The sequence below is a fragment of the Prunus mume genome, linkage group LG5 (genome assembly GCF_029339155.1).
Source record: "Prunus mume cultivar Tortuosa linkage group LG5, ASM2933915v1, whole genome shotgun sequence".
NCBI lineage: Eukaryota > Viridiplantae > Streptophyta > Magnoliopsida > Rosales > Rosaceae > Prunus > Prunus mume.
In genome coordinates, this window is record NC_142702.1 from 1108814 (window position 1) to 1128566 (window position 19753).

Genomic DNA, 19753 nt, shown 5'->3' on the forward strand with positions numbered 1-19753 from the left:
AGACAAATTAGTTTCCCATGGTGAAGCAGGCATATTGACAATACCCGCCGGGGATTCCCCCTTGGAACCCATGGAACCCTTATACCGTCCTACACCTAGCAGATTTAGGCCCATTTTACTAGACTGCCATTCTTTCCCAAGAAATTCAAAGACTTTTACCGAAAAATCGACAAACTTTTACTCTATTTTAGTCCTTCCACAAAAAGATTGAAACTCAGTTCTCTGCTAATATCCAGATTCTCTGCTCCGGCAATGGTGGAGAATATGTCAACCATGATATTCATAATTACTTCCAGACGTATGACATTACACCACGGATTACAAGTGCTCAGGCCACACTATCCCCTGCCCTCTGTTTTGATGCTTACACCATAGATCTTTCGATGCGTGGCACTTGTTCATCTCCATAAAAACTAACGTAGCAAACTTTATCCATGTGCAATTCGTTATGTTTTTGTGGGATGTGGCACCCATTAGAAAGGACATCAATTTTATCATCCCCGTACATGACACACCTATATCACTTTGGATGTGACTTTTTTAGAGTATGAGATGTTCTTTCATGAGCCGGTGTCCAATTCTCCACTGCAGAGGGAGATATAGAGTGAAGAGCATAATTGGAACACTCTAGAAGATGGAATAATTCACAGCTGGACAAAACTAATCTATTGCCATGACCCTGGCGATCAATCGCTTGGAATTCAAGAGCACACGTTGCTCTCGGCCAGAAAACGATCGACCACCCTGACCCCTAGCGATCGGTTTCCTTGGCCCTAGATATCAATCCCCTAGAAGTCTAGAGCACGAGGCTCCTCTTGGTATAGAAGCGATCGATTACCCGCACAACAGTGATTGATCACCTGCATATTTTGAAGAGTTTTTGGATTTAGGTCAAGTTTTTATGACAAGGTAGAACAAGTTGAAGACCCTTTCCTTATTCCACATTATCGGTTGACCAATCTCCTGAGAATATCCCTAAAGTAAATACTCCTACTACTCCTATAAATTTAGTTGCTAATTGTATTGGATATTAATTACCTTTCAAGCAGAGCCATGGAAGACCACCAAATCGGTATTCCCTTGATATTGACAAGACATTGAAGTACCCTATTGCAAATCATGTGTCCACTCAGAGACTTTCTAAACACCTTAAGACTTTTGTGCATCAGTTGTCTGCCATCCACATTCTGACCAAGGTAATTTACGCATTGAAATATCCTAAGTGGGTTCAAGAAATGAAGGAAGAAATGAAGGCTCTGGAGAAAAATCAGACTTGGACACTTGAGACATTACCACAAGGAAAAATAATAGTTTGTTGCAGATGGGTGTTCACCTTCAAATACAATGTTGATAGATCCATTGAACGATACGAGGCAAGACTTATAAAGGGGTACACACAGATGTATGGTATAGAATATGAATAAACCTTGGCTCCAATAGCAAAACTTAACACCATTAGAGTTATGTTGTCACTTGCAACCAACCTAGATTGGCCTATACACCAATTTGATGTAAAGAATGCCTTTTTGCATAGACAACTCACATAATAAGTGTACATGGACATTCCACCTGGATATGTTGCATCTACTCAAACTAGTGTACTATGCAAATTAAGAAAGGCATTGCATGGATTGAAGCAGTCATCTCGTGCATGGTTCAGATAGTTCACATGGCAATGAAGAACAATGGTTTCAAGCAAAACAAGTCATATCATACTATGTTTTTGAAACACCATGAGGGGAAGCTAACGACCCTAATAATCTATGTTGATGATATGATTATTACTTGGAATGATGAATAGGAAATCTCTCAGTTGCAATACTATTTGGAAACAGAGTTTGAGAAGAAGATGTTGGAATTTTAAAAAGGTTTTTAAAAAATTACAATTTTGATTTATTTAATTATTTTGGCTGTTTTATTTTATTTATTATGGGGGTTATAAATATTTAATTTTTTATGTTTTATTTCTATATTGAATGTCTTAATTTTATAGTTTAATGTAGTGAAGGTTACATGTTCTTGGATGCCTATAAAAGGCCACTCCTCCTTCACATTTGAACGACGACCACATAACACATACTAATACAATACCATACTAACACAACCACCACTACAATCTAATTCTCTCATCTTCCACCTTTCATACTTTCTCTACTTATATTATTATTTTGGGCAATGGTTCTGTGACTTGGAGACCTATATCCGACTGTGAACGTGCTCATAGCAAACCTTGAGCCTGTGTATTGGGGGTCGTATTTTGGAGTCTTATAAACTGTCAGTACCTACATGTAGGGAGGTTACAAAGGTTTTAGGACAACGTCTTTGACGTGTTTCACCATACCAGGCTTGGTTTCATAATCTTAATTTATTTTATTTTTATCTACCTATTATTTGTTTCTTTAGTTTTACTTTACCTTGAAAAGCTTTCTATTTTGTTTTATATATTGTTTATAATATAAAGGTTTTTGTATATGGTTTTACGAAAAAGAGGAAAACTATAATTTATGTAACAGAAGAACCTCAGTGAACCTCAGTGTACATTAGGTTACTTCACATTTGTGGGAGGTAATTTGGTTGCATGGAGAAGCAATAAACAAAAGGTGGTAGCCTTATCCAATGCAGAAACAGAGTTCAAAGGTATGACCAAAGGAATTTGGGAACTCCTTCGGTTAAATAAGTTGCTTACTGAGCTTGGATATGCACTTACATCTGTGATGAATCTTTTTTGTGACAACAAGATTGTGATATCCATTGCACATAATCTGGTTCAACATGTTCGCACTAAATAAGTTGAAGAGGATCGTCATTTTATTAAGCAAAAGCTCGAGGCCAAAGAAATTCAATTTCCTTTTGTGAAGTCAGAAGACTAATTGGCAAACATATTAACGAAGGCAGATTCTGGAAAAGCGTTCCACAATTCACTAGGCAAGTTGGGCATTGACGACATCCATACAAGATCTCTCGGTTGATAGCGTTCAATGAATTTACTCTTTAGTGAACACCTATCTTAGTGTCTTTACACAAATGACTTGAGACTAGTCATCCTCCCAAGCTCAGTAACCTATACACTTTTCTTAGTGTCTTTACACAAATATGGTACAAATAGCATTATTGAATAATTAATAAATTGCAACTATTGTTTCAGCTCACGTGTTGAACTTTTTTTTTTTTTTTTTGTGGTCAAAGGAGTGAACATGTCATTACCATAGAGAGTTACATAAAAGCCCAACACAAAAGTCAAAAATAAAAAACAAGGGCCTAACCAAACAAAATAAAAGCCCAATCCAAAATACAAATAATTTAGGCCCAAAACACAAAAACCTTATAAACAACAAATAGCCACCGCCGCAGTCAAAAGAAGAAGAAGGTTCAGGGTTTTTGTTTGTATATTTGTTTATGTTTGAAATAAGGGAGATTCACTATTATACACAATATAGGAGCCCAAATTATATATATATATATATATATATAATGGACTTTAGAAACACACTCAAAGTTCATTTACAACATAACAAAAAGGCTTATAACTTCTTTTAAATTACAAAACTACCATTGATTTCTTAAAACAAACTCAACCCCAAAATCTCATAAATAAATAAAAAGTCCAAAACACTCAATAGGGCATCAATGTAATTTAATAATGAAAATTAAATTCAATAAGGCCAGCTATTATTTTTTGGGTTTTTTTTAGTTTGTTTATAAAACTTAAATTGTGTAGGGTTTATTTATAGTTTTAGCGCTAAGAATGGGTATATGATTAAAATCTCTTGAAGTAATTTGCTTTAAGCCAACGGTGCAATCGTATATGTGTGTGTTTTACTAGTAATGAGAATTTACACAGTTGTTCAAGTTTCCTTCAAATTCAGTCATACTTGGTTTGGAAACCTCATATTATTACTTGCACCGTCGGGAAATATGGTGCCCAATACAAGGCTACAGATTACTTCCATAGAGAGCGTTTCGGTGGGGTGATAACCTCCTCAGGGAATACAAGCCTATTGCGCCTTGTAATTCTATGTTTCCTTGCAAATTTAATTTCCAAAAGTCGCTTCTTCGTTGTAGGCATAAGACCATCCCCAATGCATTTGGACTTAAACCCCAAAAATTTCACTTCTCAAAATACAATAATTCATGTATTATCACTATTAGTCTCAAACAGTCTTCCTCCCAACCATGTTTTCTAAAAATTTGAGTTTCCATTTTTGTTAATTTTGTGAATGCTCTAGTTTTTTTGTATAAATATTTTAAGGTTAAAAAATTGAAATTCTAAGAACATTTTTTTAAAATTGAAAATTAAAACGAGCACAATAATGAGTACAACAACATTATTGGAACTAAAAACACGTAAAATAATATTAAAACTGAAAATGAGTACCACATGACTTAAATTAAAAACAACATTAACTAAACAAAAAACACCAAGTGCTTAATAGTCTTAGTTTTATTGAATGAAATCATGGAATATAAATCTCGACTTAAATAGAGAATATACATATAAAAAGAATTATACATATGAAATTTAAAAACTGACTAAAGATATACAAATTAATGAGGATCTATGTTTTTTGAGTTAGGGGGGTCATCATTTGGCCCACGAATCCACAGGCCAATGATTTTTTAATAAAAGCCCATCTCAATCCGACCCAGCTCAGACCATTGACGAGCCTTACTTTGAGTGCAAGAATCATCAAATATAACAAGTCAATTAAAAAAATTTCCTCAACCTAATCAATGGTAACTTCAGGCTTGGGAAAAGGTTTCTTGACTCATGGGAAAATGATGGGGGAAATGAAACCTTCCATCCATCTTGGAAAAACAAGCTAAAGATTTATTACCTTTTTTTTATGATCAATATGCCCCAATTAACAATTTAAAATGCAATTCTACCTAGAGAAACAAATGTATTTCTAAATTATGGGTATATCCGGAAAGAAGAAAAGTGCTGCGGAGTTTAAAAACTTTATTTTAAAAAAAATTAAAGAGGGCACAAATGTCTTTATATTTTCATGCAAGTGTTGAGGCCCAAAAAATCTAAGGCTGGGCTCAAATATATTTTCAAACCAATACAACACCAAGCGGAAAATCCTTATTTAAGTAACATGCCACGCTACAAGTTTAAGTGGGCCCAAGCCACGCAATTTCGGGCTTCTTGAGAGAGTTGTGGTATGGATGGTTCAGCGTTCACGAGGCCCATTAATGGTCCAAGGGTGGAAGTTTTGAAGACCAAAAGCTCATTCCTTGAGTCCAAACATATGGATAAACATGAGAGAAAACCTAATAGCCCATCACCTTAGGAAAAGGCCCATATCAACCAAAACCTCCAGCAGCTTGAAGCAAACTCACAAGCCGCTGGAAACAAAACAGCCCAGCCCAGCACCTTATAAAATATCCAGCATCGTGCATCTTTGTTAAAACCATATCGCAGCCAAACCACCAAAACCAAACAAACCCATGTCCTAATCACCTTTTTGACCAAGCACCCTTACTCATTCTTTCCTCTTTAAGCTTTGGTGAGAAAACAAAAAACAAAAGTGGGTGGCTCCTCACCCACATGGAGAAGTTCAGCTGCCTTAGAACCTTGGAACCCCAAAAAGTTGCGTGCCTATGGGTTTAGGCTAGGGAAATTTCACCAAACAAGAGTAAATGGAAGAAAGTGAGGAAAATGGGAGATGATGGCTTGACAAAGTTAAGGTTTTCAGTGCCTATAAAAGGAACCACTTTCTACCAAGCAAAAACAACTCACCTTGGTTGTTGCAAGCCTCCCATCAACCATGAGAATTCATCGAAGGCAAGCATCCCTTCTGGAACTCTTCAATTTCATGCTTTGTTCTTCCATCTTCCTCATTTCTCTCTTTCAAAACCCACATCCAGAAAGAGCAAGCATCATCTCTCATCTCTAGAACCCTTCGATTTCAAGCCTTGTTCTTCCATTTCTTCCCATTTTCTCTTTTGTCAAATCACCCAGGAGCTTGATGAAGCTTTCATCAAGCTGCTGGAAATATGTTAAAGCCACCCATGCTTCCATCTTCTTCCTCTCTTTCCATAAACACACATCCAGAGAGCAATCATCATCTCTCATCCCTGAAACCCCTGCAATTTCGAGCCATATTCCTCCATCTCCTCCCATATTCTCTTCTGGAAATCGCAGCTCTTTCTCTCTCTCATGCTAAACTCATGAATGCTCAGCTCCCATCCCACAAGCTTTTCATGCCAAGCCAATAATTTATCTGTAAGCAACTGTTGGTTTCATTGATGAAAAAGACCAAAGTGTTTCCTAAGGCTCAGATACCCTTTCGAAACACTCTTGGGGCCTGATCCTTGAACTCAGACACAGGCAGCTTCACTGTTTCTCTTTTGAAGCCCAAGCCCATTCGTCAGGCTGCTGGAATAAAAAAACCCCTACAGCAAGAAACTAAAGATGGGACAGAGTTGAGGAAAATAATAATAACATTGACTTGCATTGTCGAGAAACGTAATTAAAGACTATTGTTTTTCTGTTTAGACAACAATATCAGAAGTACTTATTTTGACCCATTAGATTGCTCACAATCCCTTAAGGGTTGAAATCCTGTGCTTAACTTTGTCCTTTCATAGATGTCAGTGTCACCAAATCTGAACCCTAATGGTAATGAATTGAAAGTTCCCTTAGCATTGTTGACAATGAGTCCTTATAACACTACTTTAAAACAAAAGATCGAGCTCAAGAAGAAGAAAAAAAATACAAATTCCACATGCAAATAACTCTCCAAAAGGAATTGCAAATTGCTAATATTGTAAAATATCATGAAATACCGTTACACAGGTCGAATGCAAGTACTCCATACATTTTGAATTATGTTACACAGATTGCATAAATTTTGTAATTATCAAAGACAGAATTTCCAAAATACGGCTAATGCCCCCCATAACCCAACTCCCTATTCATATTTGTATCATTACCAAAGCCTACTTCTGCCTTGGCCAAGTCTCTTTTTGCAACCTCAAGATCTATCTCTGCAACAGCTAGCCTGGCCTTTAGCCTCTTCACTTCAATCTCCAACGCATCCACATCCTCTCTCTGTTTTTGAACTTGCCCGGCCCTTTCCACAAGCTTCTTCAAATTAAGAGCAGTTTGTACAGAAGGCTCCAGCCAAGCCAAGTCAAATTTGAAAGTCTCAAGCTCCTCCCACAAAAGTTGAAGGTGTTCACAGGCATCTTCGTTCATATCCTTAACCTTCGTAGTCTTCAGAAAATGCAAGACTCGACCCAAAGCTGTGAATGCCCATTCAATAAATGTACGACTTCTCTTCTTTTGGCACTCAACCAATGAAGGATGCCATGAACAAACTTCCTCTAGCAATGGAACAAAAACTTTCTCTATTTTCCCCAAACCCCTAAAATCCATGAGCTTTCCAACTGGAGTGAATGGCACTTTGTCATGCACCTTGACTATGGAAGGGTCAACATAGCTATCAGTAGGCTCAATGAAAACTTGTCTGGAACTTGGTGCATCCTGGAAAGCAACCACCTGTTCAGAACTAGGTGTTGTAACTGACGAGTGTGGAACTTGTACAGAATCCACACTTGAAGGTTCCTGCCCTTGATCTTCTTGCTCTGAAGGCTCTATTGTTGCAGAACTGCCAGTTCCTTGGTCTTCCAAAATCTTAATGTCAACCTTACGGACTGAAACGTAAGCTTCAATAATACACTTATCATTCCTAAGAAAGCCTTTGTTTGAGTCACAAAGCTCACTTAAAGCCATGAATGATGTGAAACCCCAATCACTCTCACTTGAATTGAACCCATGCTTACTGTCTGTGAAATCAAAATATAGGAGCACAGAAAACTTAGTAAAAACTGCATAGCTAATTAAGAACTAATAAAAGATAACAATAGAGGAAGCTTATTCCAAAGTTTAACATAACAATATATAGGAGAGTTCAACCACTGTATAGGAAACTTCGCTTCTGATCGTAACCTTTGGATGAGTCCAATGATTTCAAATATGATATATTCCTTATTAACAAAATACTTAGCCTCATGCATTGGAGCACTACTGGATATTTGTTATGTGTGTCTATCTGGTATGATACATACATAATATACAGATAGACAAACATAAAGTAGACTCCTAGCCAGCTTTGGGGACCTGACTAAGCAAATCATGCCTACATGATTTTAAGATAGTTTTACCATTTCTTTTCTAAAGCTTAAAATTACATGGGCACAGTGGGCCAGTTGGCCTCCACCTTTGTTAAATAGAATGCATTTCTTTTTTCTTTTTCTTTATTCGGATAAGCCCTAAATATTCAGAATTCAGGTAATGTGCTTGCAATGGTATCCATGTATTGGCAATGAAACTATAATATTGCTCAAGTGAAATCCCAAACCCTGCAATAAAAAGCAGCAGATCTATTCTTGCAGCAAACAGAATATTTTGATCAAGCATCTTAACCTTCTTCTTATTAACCATTGCAATTAGATAATTATGGCTCATGTAAATCCTACTCAATTTCAAATACAACAAAGTCGAACATCCCCACATGAAGATAAGAGTAATTTTCTTTGTGTTTTTCCAGGTTATTAGTTATTACCGTTTTTATTAACCTGAAATCATAATGTCAGAGCAATTGAATCTCAAATCAGAAAGTAAAAGTCCATGAAGGGAGTGTATTACTCTGTTTTGGTCAGTTTCAGTAAGAGAATAAATAACATTGTAAAATCATGTGTTTGGTTATGGCGAGAAAATGAAGGGAAATTCAGAAAAGAAAAAAAATATAAAAAATAAAAATAAGAGAGATCTTAATGTTAAAAGCCTTGACAGAAATTACCACTTCTGGAGTATTTCCTAGAACGATGAAATGAAATAAGATTAAAAAAAAAATATGTATATATATGTGTGTGTGTGTGTGTGTGTGCTGAACAATAGAATACCATCGAACTCTATTATTTTATACAAGGGAAATCTCCATGGTATAGGAAAGTAAATTCCTGTAATTAATGGTCTGTCCAGAACAAAAAGAATAAACTTTCTATTTCCCTCTAAGTCCCTGATTCCAAACAATTGTAAAAAATTTACACCACACCCTAGCCACAGCCTGATTGCCTTTTCTTACAAAGTTGAATTGTAAGAAAAGGCAATCAGGCTGTGTTGCGATCATAAACAAAATTCACTCTACAAGAGGAAGTGTGAGCCTGAATCAAAGCAGAAGAACCTCCATAAAAAGATGCAAGAATCACAAATTCCATTTGACAAATTAGTCTTTGCCATCATGAAATGAAAATATAGCAGACAAATACACAAAAATAAAATTGAATCAACAACAACGAACAGTAAAGAAAATACCCTTTGTTATTGACTTGTTGCTATTCAGTTGATTAACCACAGTCAAGCTGAATTCGGCATATCTAGTCCACAGAAATGGCAAGTCTGAAGCATCTACAACCTCCAAATACACGGACAACTGCTTCACGTTGTTCCCTTTTGGAAATATAAGTATCCGCCTAGTCAAACCAACCAAGGAAATCCCATGATCAACAACGGATCATGAAAAAGCACAAAACTTTGAAGCATGTAAACAGCAGGAGATACATAAAAATACCATTTCCAATCACCGATGAGGAAAACCTCAGAGTAAAGCTTCTGGTTCTTCAACTTTGAGAAGTTTTCAATGGTCCATGTGAAAGTTTCAGATACAAGTTCTCCTACTTGCTGATTCTCCATTCTTGATCAACCCCAGACACACAAACAGTAAACAAAAATCACCAACTACTAATTATAACACTAAAATAAAGTAGTTTAGAAGAAGACCCAGAACTCAAACTTACCTTCAAATCGACAAGTCAAAGTTCGCAGAGAGACGAGGCTCTGCAGAGATAGCACGTCCGTAAACTCAAAAGCCAAGCAGGGGAAAGTGTACAGCCCAAAGACTTTTCCAATTTTATATCGCGAAACTTTTGGATGAAAGGCAGATATTTTTCTTTCTTTCTAATACTTTTTATTTATTTGTCGTTTTATACTTTTTTTTCAAACAAGAAATGTTGTCACTTTCTTTTTCTACATCATTTTCATTTATTAGTAGAATTAGACTAATAAATACTTGGTTTTTTATCGCAAAACATCATTGAGGTAACCAAGCTATCTGATTGTGTTCTTTTTGATTTTTTATTGTTTTGGTGACATTTGCGGTGATTACAATTTTTTTTAATATAAGCGATAGTCTAAACTAGAGATAAGAAGAATTTCTCACACATACACAATTATGAAGTCGTGGAAATTCGAAACTAAAACCTCTAATCCACAAGTTAAAGTTTTGTTCACTCGCCTAAACCCATGGCTCATGGTGCTTAGATTAACATGGGTGCTCACAAACAAGTAATCTTTGTTCTTAACTTTCATCCAAAATTCGGTTAAATTGCTGATATGGCTTGTATATCCAATAATATAATGCCACGTAAATTTAAATAAAAAGAAATACATTTTTAAAAAATTAAGAATTATAAACCAAAAAAAAAAACAAGGAAAGAAAATGACTAACTCTTCCAGCGCACCAATCTTAAAAATAAAATTTTAAAAATTAAAAAAAAAACTTAGAAAAGAGAAAAAGAATATGCCTCAGCAACCCCCTCCCTGAGTTTGCCGACAAAGCCTCCACCCATAACTGCTTGCCATGGCTGCCGCCCTTTTTTTTTTCTTTTTCCGTTCTTTCTCTTTCTATTCCTCCTTTTTTTTTTTCCTTTTTTTTAATGTTATATTCCTCCCTTGTTCTTTCTAAGCAAAATCTGCTCAAGGGATTCTTATTTTCCCCCGTTTCTCTATTCGTCCGTGGCTTTTGTTTGGGCCAAAAATTAAAAAAGGCCCAGTAAGTTTTTTAAAGATGTTTGATAGGCTTTGGGCCACTTGGTTCATTGAAAAGGGAGCTCGGCTTAAAAGAGAAGGCCCAAAGTAGTGATTTAGCCCAATGGAATTTAACTTTCTACAAAAGTTATTGCCTACAATTCAAAAGGTTTCACTTGGGTAAATGCCTTTTACCCAAAACAGAAGCTTGAGTTGACTTCAACAACTGCGAAATTTCAGGAGCGAAAGAAGAACTGAGCGACTGCATTAAATGCAATTTGAGTCATGAACCTCTACTGAACCAATTTGCCGAAAAAAGTCATGTTGAGCCACTTCTCACCATCAACACAAGGATCAGAGCACTCAAGCTTCAAGTCATCAAATGATAATTTGCTCATTAATAGAAGAGTATACATCAAGGGCAACATGACTGAACATGTATCACAAACACTTTTCCACACACATGAGCTTAAGAAGAATTATGAAATCGAAGTCAGAAAAATACGTTCAAATGATAATCTGGTACAACTCTTAACCAAATCTATCTCAATGTACATTACAAAAGCTAGTACATGATATCAAATTACGTCGACTTTATAAACAATTAAATTGAGGCATGCATAAATAAGGAGAGCATTCGAGAGTCCTCTAACATACGATATATGCATGTTGTACTCTTTTTCTTTCGACTAAGATTTTTCCCAATGAGTTTTTTTTAAACAAAGTTTTAACAAGGCAACATAAACGCGCATAACGCTATATCAATGTCCCAAGCAAATTTGTACTCTTTTGTTCTTCACTTAGGTATTTTTCCCATAAAGTTTTCCTACTAAGGTTTTAATGAAGCAACCAATTAGTGACTTGCAAACATCCAAAGAGGAGGGCTCCAAATGGTGGGTCCCACAAGTAAAAAGGTGAAAATAAGAAACAAAATGTGATGGAAGAGTGACGAAGTGGTTTTCAACCTACAACAACACAATGAATGCTATGGTTAAAAGCCTTCAATACTAAAGATAAATTGAATTGGGGCCCTCCGTTTTGAAATCAATACACCTGATAGTGAGAAGAGAGACGTAAGCTTTTATACAATGACGGATCAAGGATTCGAATCTCATGTGGTCATGGTGTAAATGTTTCAAAGAAAATTTAAGAGAGGGTTATTTTTTTTATTATCTATTTTTTCTCTTCCAAATGTTATTCCTTTCTCGGAAAAATATACTAGAATTATTTCAATATGTCATTTTTCTATTTATGTTTTTGAGTGATTTCAATTTGTAAAATTTCTATGCCAATTAACCAAACAACAATAATAGTGACGCAATAATAGGTGGTGGCTGACGACATAACTCTGGCGGCAGTGGCAACACATCAACGACACTATAGTAGGTGGGCTTTGAGGGGTTGGGGAAGGGTGAAGGAAAACTTCTGTTTTTTATTTTTAAATGACTTGGCTCAAAACGACGTTGTTTTGGCCCACGTCATTTAAAAAAAAAAAAAATTGATTGAGCCAAAATGACGTCGTTTTGCTCAAGGAGGTTTTTTTTTTTAAAATAAAAAAATGCAGTACACTTCTTCTTCCTCAGGCCATCTCCTTCTTCTTCCTCAGGCAAAACATCAAACAGTTGGAAGGCAATCCATAGGGTTGCACCATCGATTCAGGTAGACCTCCAAGCCTATTCCCATGGCTTATATAGGTCGTTTGTCAGCCCACTGTGGCTCCGTCTCTGCTCTTATATTCAGTTTATTTTACAATATCTACACTGATGTTACAACAAGCGTTTTTGTTGTTGAAATTTTTTGGAATTGCATTCATAATTCAGCCAAAAAAACCACTAGCCACAAAAGAACAAATACAAAGTAGCAATAAAAGGCCAATACAAACTAGCTACAAAGGCCTATTACAATAACATAGTGATCTAACATCAAAATTAAGACAATCTAGTGTGTCTTCACTAACAATTTTGCAGGATCGAAGAAATTTTGGCATAAGCATCCCAACTAAGATTGCAAACTCAGAACAATAAAAAATGGATAAAGCTTGAAGAAACGAAGTCATAACAATACAAATAAAACTCTCACAAAAGAGAGATGTAAAACTCTAAAAAATGAGATGTGAAAACTACATAAAAACTTAAAAGAGTCTTTGCGACTTATTACAAACATAAAGAAACCAGAAAAAGGATAATGGTTGAGATCTGAGGCCGAAACACAGGTGGAGATATGACACCGAGATGCATCCATTTGTGATGGGTGAATCATAACAAAGCAAAGACAAAAAGGGGAAATCTTCAGTCTAAAAATAGGGGAAAAAAGGAGAAGGGAGTGAGAGAAAAGGGAGAAGGGGGGAAGAATAGTAGTTCCTCCCCCCTCAAAGTGAAAACGAAGCGAGGAGCGTATTTTTGTTGTTTTTTGGGGGAGATATTATATCAAACTTTAAGATAAGAGCATCTCTAATGATTAGGTGTATAAGGGGGTGTATATCACATTAACACCCCCTTTGGCCGAAAACACCCTGCGGACTGCGGTGTGAGTGTGTATATGGGTGTAAACATAGACGAAGAGGGTGAGACGTAAAAAAAAAATGGAGCTTTACATCTGTTTTTACATATTCAAATTAGGCCCCGCGTGATCGAAAGTAGGAGAGAGAAGTGAGAAGAGTTGCAACTTTTCCACATTACTAGTGACACACGAATACGGTCTAACTCGCCCATCAATTTATAGTGGCGGGTCCCATTTGGTTGAGTGTTGTAGCCGTTTGGAGTTGTTTTTTGGGAGTTTTACTAAAACACCCAAAATGGGGGTTGAAATTATAAAAAAACCCAAGCACTATTTAAACATATAAACACACCCAAAACTCATCATTACACACACTCAAAACCCATTTATAAACACACCCAAAAAGTTGACTTTGGGGTTGATTTTGGGTGTGTTTCTATGTTTAAATAGTGCTTGAGTTTTTTTATAAATACATGTCTAGAATTGGGTTTATTTATAAATTTGTATTTTTTTTTCATATACTCCCATAATTACCAATGACTAGCAATTAATTCAAAGGTTCATAAATTTTTTAAAATAAATTTATATATAACCATCAAATGGTTTAGAAAAATAGTAAAGTAAACACCTACAATGTTATTTTATGACTTTTGTCAGCATTTTAAAAATGTTAGGTCGATTTTTGTTTGGTAAAAAAATAAATTAAACTTTACAAAAGAAAAAATTAATACAAGAAAATTAAATTTACATCTTCAAATTTACATTTTTTTCATTGAAATAAAAATTACTTTTACATCCCAATATTATAAAAAAAATGTAAAATAACTTTACACCCTTGAAAATACATCCGCGACAAATAATGATCTAACATTCACAAGTTGAATAAGACACGCGGGCTCCACTTTTGTTTTTGGGGATTAAAAAAACAAAAAAGATTCAGCTGTCAGAAGAAGAAAACACTAGCCACAAATGTAAAATCTTTTCTCTTTTTATAAGAGTGGGACCTAGAGTCTTGTCTTTCTTAGTAAGCAAGCATGATCACTGAAATATCTGCTGCAGCAAATCTTATCTTTTTGCAAAACTTTGTTTTTTACCGGTTGCATGGATTTTCACTTAACATTTTAATTTTTACACCAGCAATCCAACGGTCCAAATCACAGGTGGGATGTCGGCCACGGAATCCTGATTTGTAATTTTGCTGCTGCTGCAACTGTTGCAACTGCCACCATTTTCCGATTCACGGGGTCCACGAGTCTCCTTCTGTCTCCTACGTGAATGATTGAGACTTGACTCTGAGCATGTGGCTTAAGGTGTGCCACGTCGTGTCATCCCTGTGTAATAATATCCCATTAAATTTCCAAAAAACGTCTTCGACATCCATTTTTGCTGTGTGTCTCTTTCTTTCTGACTCTGTGAAACTTGGTTCTTGGATATTTTCAGGTATGTTTGAGTTAATGGGTTTTCTAAATTAGGCTATGTTGTGTGATTTTTGGTGTTTATTATTGTTATAATATGATGATTTTTCTTTTGCTTACTGTTTTTGGGTTGTTAGACCAAAAATGGAGGCTGAGCAAGTTGGGGAGCTTGTGTCTGTAACATTCACATGGACGATTGAAAAATTCTCTAGGTTGAAATCCCAGAAGCATTACTCAGAGAGTTTTGCTGTTGGTGATTTTCAATGGTATGCTTGAGTTGAAATCCCATCATTCTTTTTATTTGGTATATAAATAAATATATATATATATATATGTATATGTCATTATCTTTGGCTTATATATCTATATACTTGGTTGTTTTGATCAGGCAGATTGTTGTGTATCCAAAGGGAAGCAGTGGAAATCCCGGGAAGCACGATTTGTCGATATATTTGAATGTTGCAGATGCTTCAGCATTGCCATCTGGGTGGAGTAGATATGCCCAGTTCACCTTGACTGTGGTGAATCAAGTTGACCGTGATAAGTCAATCACAGTAGGTAAATTATATCTACTCTTCATGTTGTTTATTTCACATTTTTAATTTTTTGTTTTGCTGCTGTGAATTGAAAGTGAACTCCTTGTACATTTTAATTTTGGGTTACTCTCTAAAACTTTAGAGAAGAAGATTGGTAACCTTTACTTTACCATACAAGAGAGATTCCATCTGAAGAAAATAGTTTAACTTGGGAGAGTATCTTATTGTTCATTGTACATTTGTCTTTTCTTACTTCATCTCACCCTTCTAGGAAATACTATGTTTGGTCAGTTCTCTCAAGTCAATTAACAATACGTTCCTTTTTCTTTTTTCCCAATTAATTTTCCCTACAGCACCAAGCATGATTTCTTTTCTTCTATTTTCTCTTACTGAAATTGAACAAAGCATTGTGTAAATTCGGTCATTTGTTTCCCGGTCTTCATCTAGTAATATCTTTCCTTCATGGACTTTTACTTGCTGATTATAAGGTTCATTTCCTCTTTAACATTTCAATGAAAACGGTTGCCCTCGGAAAATTGTTTCGAAATAAGACTACATATGGCAACAGAGCTTGTTGGTAATTACTGGAAAAACATAAAACAAACTCCTCCATGTGCATGTGTGGGTGTTTACTTTTATTATGCTGAAAATGTGTATGATGTGCATCGGCCGTAGTTTTCTAATTGCAATGGTGTATATGAAGGTTAAGATGCTGCAACAACATATTCTGTTGAAGTTGGCCTACTGCTTTTAGTGCAGGTGCTTTCACTTGGGCAATAGTATAGTTTTTCATGAGTAAAAGATGAATACCATTACAAGCTGAAATTTGTAATTTACACTTGAAATTTGTAGCGATTTGTAATGTTTGCTCGAATGCTTTGTATTTAGTGAAGGTCTGGTCAGCTGGCCCACCAATTCATTGTATTTTTAAGGTACAGAAAAGAAAGGGTATAACAATCACCAAATCATGTAGGCATCGATTTGGTTAGTCTGGTCCCAAATCTGTAGCTCATGCTTAAGGACAATGTATTGAAAACCTAAGTTGAAAACTAAGGACATGCATCTCAACCATTGTATCAGATAGAGATGAATTAGATGAATTTTAGGTACTGATTAGAACGTCTTCCTGCAGAAATGTACGTGCATATATTTTTGGTTCATCTTTTGCAATGATGACTCTTGAAAGGAACCTGGTAAATTGGATGGTCCTGATTAATAGACAATATTGCAGGGTGCTCGACACCAATGTCATCCACGATTTCCTTTTAAAGTGGAGCTGTCCAGTTTATATATATATTTCCAGACTGTGTGAGACATTAGGTTATGAGATTCTCATATTAGAAAATTTTGCAGATGAAATCATATCTACTTGTGTTGTGCAAACATACTAGACTATACTAGAAGAGAACATAGCTGTGTATATGGTAGTAACTTTGGATCGAGTTTCCTTTATTATTATTCTTTTATTTCCTATTTGCTGTTCTTTTTATTTTTATTTTTTATGAATGTTTTGTAATCCATCGTATTTTGATTTTACAGAAACTAAACATGTGTTCAGTGAAAGTAAAAGTGATTGGGGCTTCACATCATTCATGCCTCTAAGTGAGCTTTGTGATTGTACTGAAGGGTTTCTTGTGAATGATATATGTGTTCTTGAAGCCGAGGTTGCAGTCAGTCAGGTTGACTATAAGATATCGGGAGTCCAAGAAACTTGGTTTTGTACACCCATAGAGCCCCCAAAGCATGAAGATCACACGCTAGGACCTTCAAATGTGGATTCTGTGCTAGTTACAGAGTCTTCACAACCTCTCAGGGAACCTTGTTCTGAACAGTTGCTTAACTCTTCAATAGCATTTACGACACGATGTTTTGATCAAGTGCTTGCTTTCCAGGATTCAATAAGTTCTGAACAAGCTTGCTCTGAGCTTAATGATAGCCCTGTTGGCTCTTCCATAATCAAGGAACATGAGCAAACGCCCTCCAACCCAGTTGGCAAGCTCATGGATTTCAAAGGTTTAGGGCAAATAGAGAAAGATTTTGTTCCATTACTGGAGGAAGTCTGTTTGTTGCATCCTTCATTGATTGAGTGCCAGAGGAAGAGAAGTCGTATGTTTACTGAATGGGCATTCACAGCTTTGGGTAGACTCCTGTATTTTCTACAGACTACAAAGGGTAAGGATATGGTTGAGGATGCCTGTAAGCACCTTCAAATTTTATGGGAGGAGCTTGAGACCTTCAGATTTGACTTGGCTTGGTTGGAGCCTCATGTTCAATCCGCCTTGGGTATGAACAAGTTTGTGGAAAGGGCACGACAGGTGAAAGAACAGAGAGACAATGTGGATGCTTTGGAGATTGAAGTCAAGAGGTTAAAAGCTAGGCTTGTTGTTGCAACACTAGAGTTTCAGGTTGCAAAAAGAGACATGGGAGTGGCAGAAGAAAGCTGTGTTGAAATAAACATGGATGGTGAGCTTGGTTATGGGAGACGTGCCTTACTTTAGAATTCACTCTGATGACAAACATATGCAATATACGTATATATATGTATTACATATGCAACTCCCATGTTAAGCATGATCCTGTTTCTAAACCATTGTGCTGGAAAAGCACCCTCCTTTGCAATTTTTGTTCTGAACCAAACCCTTCCATCCGAAGTAACACTCCCTCCCCTGCCTCCATCTGCACAGTAGCGAAATCCCTGTGTTTGGTGAGCTCCAATAATCCCAAGCAACATGTCCACCGGTATGAGAATTTCTCATCTTAATTTGATGCTGTATTTTTGCTGCAATAGGTCTTTATTTTGATGATTTAAGGTCTTCAATTTCTTTGAAGATCTGATTGTGTTCTCTTTGTTCTAATATAATGAATTTTCTCCGATTGGGTTTTGAAGCTTATTCTTTATCCTTTTGTTCTAATTGATTGTTTTTGTTTCTGTTCCTTTTCTTTTTGTGACCTGAATATATCTTGCGGCATAAGGGCGTTACAGTAGTGATGATTCAGGGTTTTAGTGTAATGCCTATTTATAATTTTGTGTGATTGTTATTCATTTTTTTCTTTTTGGAAGACTTGCGGTAGGTGTTTTGGGTGTATTTTAGTTTTTATGTAATATTATTATTCTGTAAAAGAGTAAATAAACTTCAAAGATCCACTAGAACATTTCTCCATCTGAAGTGGATCCTAGACAACTCATGTAGGAATTGAATCATTATTACCCAGCTCTTGTTTTTACAGTGGCACACATAAGTGTCATGTTCATACAAATTTTGATTATGTTTAATCTTCTTCTGTTTATTATGCAGGCATCATGACAATGCATTATATGCCTGTCCAGATACGTGCAGGAATCGCTTTTGCGAACAGACTAGAATCACCTCATTGTCTGAAATTGAAATAATCAAGGAAGAGCTTTGGAGGAGGCAACAACTGGAAATAATTGTATCAAAATATTTGTAGTGCTTACAGGGTTTTCATGATAATAAATTTTCTGTTGTGATGGAGGCTATTGTTGTTTGTCGTACAGTGCTGTTGTATTATTTATAAAACCTTGGTTTGGCATTAGTGTTTTATGCATTTGGTCTTGGTCGGAGTGGATGGGTGAAACTTTGAAGAAGGTTTTTTGGTTCATGTGAAAGAAGTTTAATTGGTCAGGTGAAAGATTTCTAACATGTTGTACATATCACATATGTTAATCTACGTGATCGATCTGACAACTAAGCAAAAAACATGGGTCTCCTACCGAGTGAGTGTTGTGTGAAAAAAGGAAGTTATTTTTGGTAGTTGGATTGCTGAAGGGGTTTTGAAGCTATTTTGTCAATTTTTAGAAGGGGCAAAGGGTGACTGCAAAATTGTCTAGTCTAGAGCTGACCATTACTCCAAAATATGAGACTTTCATGAAACGGAGAGACTACTATTTTGCTATTTCCGGCTAATAATGCTATAACATGCATAATAATACTTCAATGTGTCATAATATTATTGACTGGGGATAGCAAAACAGAGTTATTTTGGTTGCAACTAAGTTTTTCTCCTAAAATACAGCACAACACGTAAAACAAGTCCAATTCTAATCTGTTTTGTTAGTTGTTGATTCTAGTCCTAAGAAATTCCAAAGAGGAAGAAAAAGAGGAGGAAAACTTAGAAATGAGTCAAACGACATAGTAAATAACAATAGAAAATTTGTCTGTACAAATAAATTTCGAGGAAACTATTCGTAGAAGAGCCTCTTCTCTCTCGTTCATTTTCTTCCTTGAACCCTGCAAAATAAATGCGGTCAACAGAGAACACCTGAGAGGTGTTGGCCAAAGACTTTCCTTTGCCTAAGTCAAACAAATGGTTTCAGGAAGATACAAATTTAACTGATAGGATGAAGCTTCCTCTACATGAGAGGAGGCGGCGCATGTGCCGGGAAAAGGGGCAACGACACGTGGCCATGAGAAAGGGAGAGAGAGTGTAGCGTGAGAGGAGTTTTGCTAAGGTTTCAGTGTGTTGAGATG

General features: G+C 36.1%; 2 protein-coding genes across 6 annotated transcripts; one reads left to right on the forward strand and one right to left on the reverse strand.

Annotated features, from left to right (window-relative positions):
- Nucleotides 1–6738: 6738 nt before the first annotated feature.
- On the reverse strand, nt 6739–10071 carry LOC103330897 (MATH domain and coiled-coil domain-containing protein At3g58210-like). Of its 2 annotated transcripts, XM_008233506.3 has the most exons (4): nt 9808–10071; nt 9582–9704; nt 9326–9483; nt 6739–7794 (listed from the first exon to the last, which is right to left on the reverse strand). In XM_008233506.3, exons 2-4 carry the CDS (start codon nt 9701–9703, stop codon nt 6893–6895), a joined length of 1182 nt encoding a protein of 393 aa, XP_008231728.1. In that variant the 5' UTR covers nt 9704; nt 9808–10071; the 3' UTR covers nt 6739–6892. The 2 variants fall into 2 exon arrangements, with proteins under 2 accessions (XP_008231728.1, XP_008231730.1); XM_008233508.3 differs by lacking the exon at nt 9808–10071 and having other exon boundaries at nt 9582–9789.
- A 4544-nt stretch (nt 10072–14615) lies between these two features.
- On the forward strand, nt 14616–18818 carry LOC103330896 (uncharacterized). Of its 4 annotated transcripts, none has more exons than XR_016126784.1 (5): nt 14616–14752; nt 14865–14993; nt 15116–15285; nt 16803–18002; nt 18560–18818. XR_016126784.1 is itself a non-coding variant. In XM_008233505.2 (5 exons), exons 2-5 carry the CDS (start codon nt 14872–14874, stop codon nt 18652–18654), a joined length of 1311 nt encoding a protein of 436 aa, XP_008231727.2. In that variant the 5' UTR covers nt 14616–14752; nt 14865–14871; the 3' UTR covers nt 18655–18818. The 4 variants fall into 4 exon arrangements, 2 of the variants coding, with proteins under 2 accessions (XP_008231727.2, XP_088907957.1); XM_008233505.2 differs by having other exon boundaries at nt 16803–17726; XR_016126785.1 differs by having other exon boundaries at nt 14709–14752; nt 15120–15285.
- Nucleotides 18819–19753: the final 935 nt, after the last annotated feature.

Excerpts from the sequence above, each read along its gene's own strand:
- LOC103330897 (XM_008233506.3), bottom strand. The coding sequence starts at position 9,703 with ATGGAGAATCAGCAAGTAGGAGAACTTGTATCTGAAACTTTCACATGG. Across the intron at positions 9,484-9,581 it reads CTCATCGGTGATTGGAAATG|GCGGATACTTATATTTCCAA; the intron begins GTATTTTTATGT and ends TGGTTTGACTAG. Across the intron at positions 7,795-9,325 it reads CAACAAGTCAATAACAAAGG|ACAGTAAGCATGGGTTCAAT; the intron begins GTATTTTCTTTA and ends TTGATTTCACAG.
- LOC103330896 (XM_008233505.2), top strand. The coding sequence starts at position 14,872 with ATGGAGGCTGAGCAAGTTGGGGAGCTTGTGTCTGTAACATTCACATGG. Across the intron at positions 15,286-16,802 it reads TGATAAGTCAATCACAGTAG|AAACTAAACATGTGTTCAGT; the intron begins GTAAATTATATC and ends TTGATTTTACAG. Across the intron at positions 17,727-18,559 it reads TGTTGAAATAAACATGGATG|GCATCATGACAATGCATTAT; the intron begins GTGAGCTTGGTT and ends TTTATTATGCAG.